The 3,515-nt window shown below is 46.7% G+C and overlaps 1 protein-coding gene across 1 annotated transcript; it reads left to right on the top strand.

Annotated features, from left to right (window-relative positions):
• Positions 1 to 278: 278 nt before the first annotated feature.
• On the top strand, positions 279 to 863 carry LOC129728688 (uncharacterized). Its single transcript, XM_055687139.1, has one exon. It carries the CDS (start codon positions 279 to 281, stop codon positions 861 to 863), a length of 585 nt encoding a protein of 194 aa, XP_055543114.1.
• Positions 864 to 3,515: the final 2,652 nt, after the last annotated feature.

The raw sequence follows: 3,515 nt of genomic DNA, 5'->3' as shown, positions 1-3,515 counted from the left end.
TGGATGATCCCTGACGGAATAATACTAGCCGATCCTGAGTTCCATACACCCGACAAAGTTGATTTGCTTATTGTTGGAGAACTATTTTTCGACATCCTCAAACCGAGTTTGATTCATCTTGCCGATGGATTACCACAGCTACGAAACACTCACTTCGGATGGGTCGTAGCTGATGTCACGTAGTCAATGTGTCCCTCCAGTATTCGCACCCAACCGTCGAAGACATCGAGCGAAAAATGCAATAGTTTTGGCAAACAGAAGTACCTAACGTTCCAAAAATGTCAACAGCCGAGCTGGCATGTGAGGCACATTTTCTTTTCACCTACCAGCGTAATGAAACAGGAAGATTTATTGTCAAGCTACCATTCAAGGAGAATCTTTCCCAGCTGGGTAATTGTCGTTCCGTGGCCTTGAAGCGATGTCTCATGCTGGAGAAACGATTGATTCGAAACCCTGAGCTGCAAACCCAGTACGTGAGTTTCATCCGGGAATATGAGTCTTTAGGTCATTGTCGTGAGGTAGCCGAATCGGAGGACGAACCAAACCAACAAATGTATAACCTCCCGCACCATGCAGTACTGCGGCCGTCCAGCTCGAGCACTAAATGTCGTGTCGTGTTCGACGCAAGCGCAAAATCTTCACCCTTGGAACTTTCCCTTAATGATGTACTCCAGATCGGCCCAGTAGTACAAAACGACTTATACCACGATTCGCTACGTTTACGATTCCGTACGTTTAGAGTTGCCTTCACCGCAGACATTTCAAAAATGTACCGCCAGATACTCGCAGCTCCATCGGACCGTCGTATTTTGAGAATTTTCTGGAGAGAAAAGCCGTCGTTACCTTTGCGTGTTTTGGAATAGTGCACTGTCACATACGGTACGGCATCGGCACCGTACCAAGCAACAAGATGTTTGCTGCAACTCGCCGAAGAGGATGGTAGAGAACTTCCTATTGCTACGCGCATAGTTAAAGAAGAGACGTACATGGATGATGTACTCTCGGGTGAAGACTCAGTGGAGCAGGCCCTTGAAGCGCAGAACCAGTTGAAGCAACTTCTTCACTCGCAAGAATTCCTCGAGCACATACCGGTCGATGAGCAGGAGAAAATGAATGCTTCCGAAAACCGTGGTGTGAATTTAGCTATCAAAGTGCTCGGATTGCGTTGGAATCCTACCGCAGATACACTATCCATCGCAAATCATACGAATCCATCGGTCCCAAAACCTCTGACGAAACGAATATTGTATTCGGAAATCGCTAAGTTCTTAGATCCCCTCGGCCTGGTGTCACCGGTAATAGTGAAGGCAAAACTTTTAGCGCAGCAACAGTGGCAAGCTAAGATTGGATGGGATGATCCTGTAAACGACAACATAAAGGAACAGTGGCAAGAGTTACAAAGTTCATTGGTTCATCTAAATGACATCGAGATTCCAAGATGCGTGCTCTCTGACAATGCGGTATCCTATGACGTACATGGCTTTTCAGATGCCTCTGCAGTAGCATATAGGGCATGCGTTTACCTTCGAAGTCTATTTGCCGATGGGTCGGCCTCGCTTTGTCTTTCAACCAGTAAATTAAAAACTGGCCCCCTTGGATGAACTCTCCATTCCGCGGAAGGAACTGTGTGCCGCTTTATTGATATCCAGACTAGTGCAGAAGGTGTTACCAGCTTTAACGATGAGAATCCAGGAAGCATGTCAGATCGCAGCAAAATCCAGCCGATATTATTTCCCGAGGACAACTTCCCGAGTTTCTTCAGAACAATCAGCTCTGGTGGAACGGTCCGTGAAGAAGCGTGTCGAACGTGAGCTTGGGACACATTTAACCGTCAGTGAGCTACGCCAATCCACGGAAACCATTGCATATGTCGTACAGCAGTTCCATTTTGCCGATGAAATCAAGCGTGTTGTTACCAATCAACCGTGCCGAAAACTTGGGAACTTACGCCCGGTTTACGTTAATAGGCTTCTCCGCGTGGGTGGTCGGTTGGATCGCTCGCAACTACCTTTGGAGAACCGTCATCCTATAATATTGCCGGATAAGGATCGAGTTACTCCACGTAGGACAAACTGGACTTTTGAATGCCATGAGACACCGATATTGGCCTTTGAACGCAAGATCTACCATCACCCGTCGTTGCGTCAGATGTTTCCGGACCAATCCAACCACCACCAGTCGGCTAATGGGAAACCTGCCAGAGTCGAGAGTAGTACCTTCACTGCACTTTTCACTTTTTATTCACTTTCACTATTTAATTCTATCACTTTTCACTTTTCACTTGCAAATACGTATTTTGGCACTGACATAGTGCCTTCGTCAGTGCTTATTTGGACTGTAGTCCAAATAAGCACTGACGAAGGCACTATGTCAGTGCCGAAATACGTATTTGCAAGTGAAAAGTGAAAAGTGATAGAATTAAATAGTGAAAGTGAATAAAAAGTGAAAAGTGCAGTGAAAATTTTTCTATCAAGACGCTCGAACATAAGTGAATAAAGTAGTACCTTCCCCTCCGTTCGCTGTAAAAGGTGTCGACTATGCCGGGCCCTTTTGGACGAAACAAGGATCGCGTCGACTTGCAATAGTGAAATCATACGTAGCAGTGTACCTTTGTATGACGACTAAAGCCGTTCACCTGGAGGCCGTACCCGATTTGAGCACCGATGCTTTCCTGGCTTTTCTTCGACGACTGATAGCTCGACGGGGCATGATTCGTGAGTTGCACTCGGATAATGCTACTAATTCCCGAGGTGCCAACCATGAATTGAGAGCATTGTACCAGCAATTCCATAATCAACAATTCGTTGAGTCGATTCAGTCTTTTTGCTCCTGAATTTGGCGGCTTGTGTGAAGTGGCGGTGAAATCCTGCAAAACTCATCTAAAACGTGTTGTCGGTAACGTGAAGTTAACTTTTGAGGAACTAGCGACAGTCTTAGCACAGATTGAGGCTCTCATGAACTCCAGACCGCTGTTTATCATCTCCAATGATCCAGCAGATCCACTAGTGATCACGCCAGCTCACTACCTCGACCACTTACAGCTTCCGCTAAACCATCGTTAGAAGATGTCAAGGTTTGTCGTTTGGGCCGCTGGCAGCTTCTCCGTGAACAATTCTGGCGTGCTTGGAGCCGAGACTATTTAAACACCCTACAACCCTGGAAAAAGTACCTTCGAGAGATGCCCAACGTTCGTGTCGGCATGATTGTGCTACTGCATGATCGAAATCAACCTCCCCTCAATTGGAAACTAGGTCACATCGAAGAAGTCTTCTCTGGCGATGATGGGCTTGTACGAGCAGTAGATGTCTTCTCCAACGGTCACCATTTTCGACGTCCAATCAACAAGGTTTCAATTCTACCGATTGAGGACAACCAATTAGTTGGAAACTCCGACGATTGCCGAGTTCCGCAACCGGGGCAGGATGTTCCGTTTCCCCACCAAAAATAACCACGACCAATCAGCATCGAGCAGCATCTATGCGAGCCACCGCAGCTGCTATAAAAGAACTCTCTGA

This window comes from Wyeomyia smithii, chromosome 3, assembly GCF_029784165.1.
Source record: "Wyeomyia smithii strain HCP4-BCI-WySm-NY-G18 chromosome 3, ASM2978416v1, whole genome shotgun sequence".
In the NCBI taxonomy this organism is placed as follows: Eukaryota; Metazoa; Arthropoda; class Insecta; order Diptera; family Culicidae; genus Wyeomyia; species Wyeomyia smithii.
The sequence above is the reverse complement of the archived record's forward strand: the minus strand, read 5'-3'. Positions and strand labels throughout refer to the sequence as shown.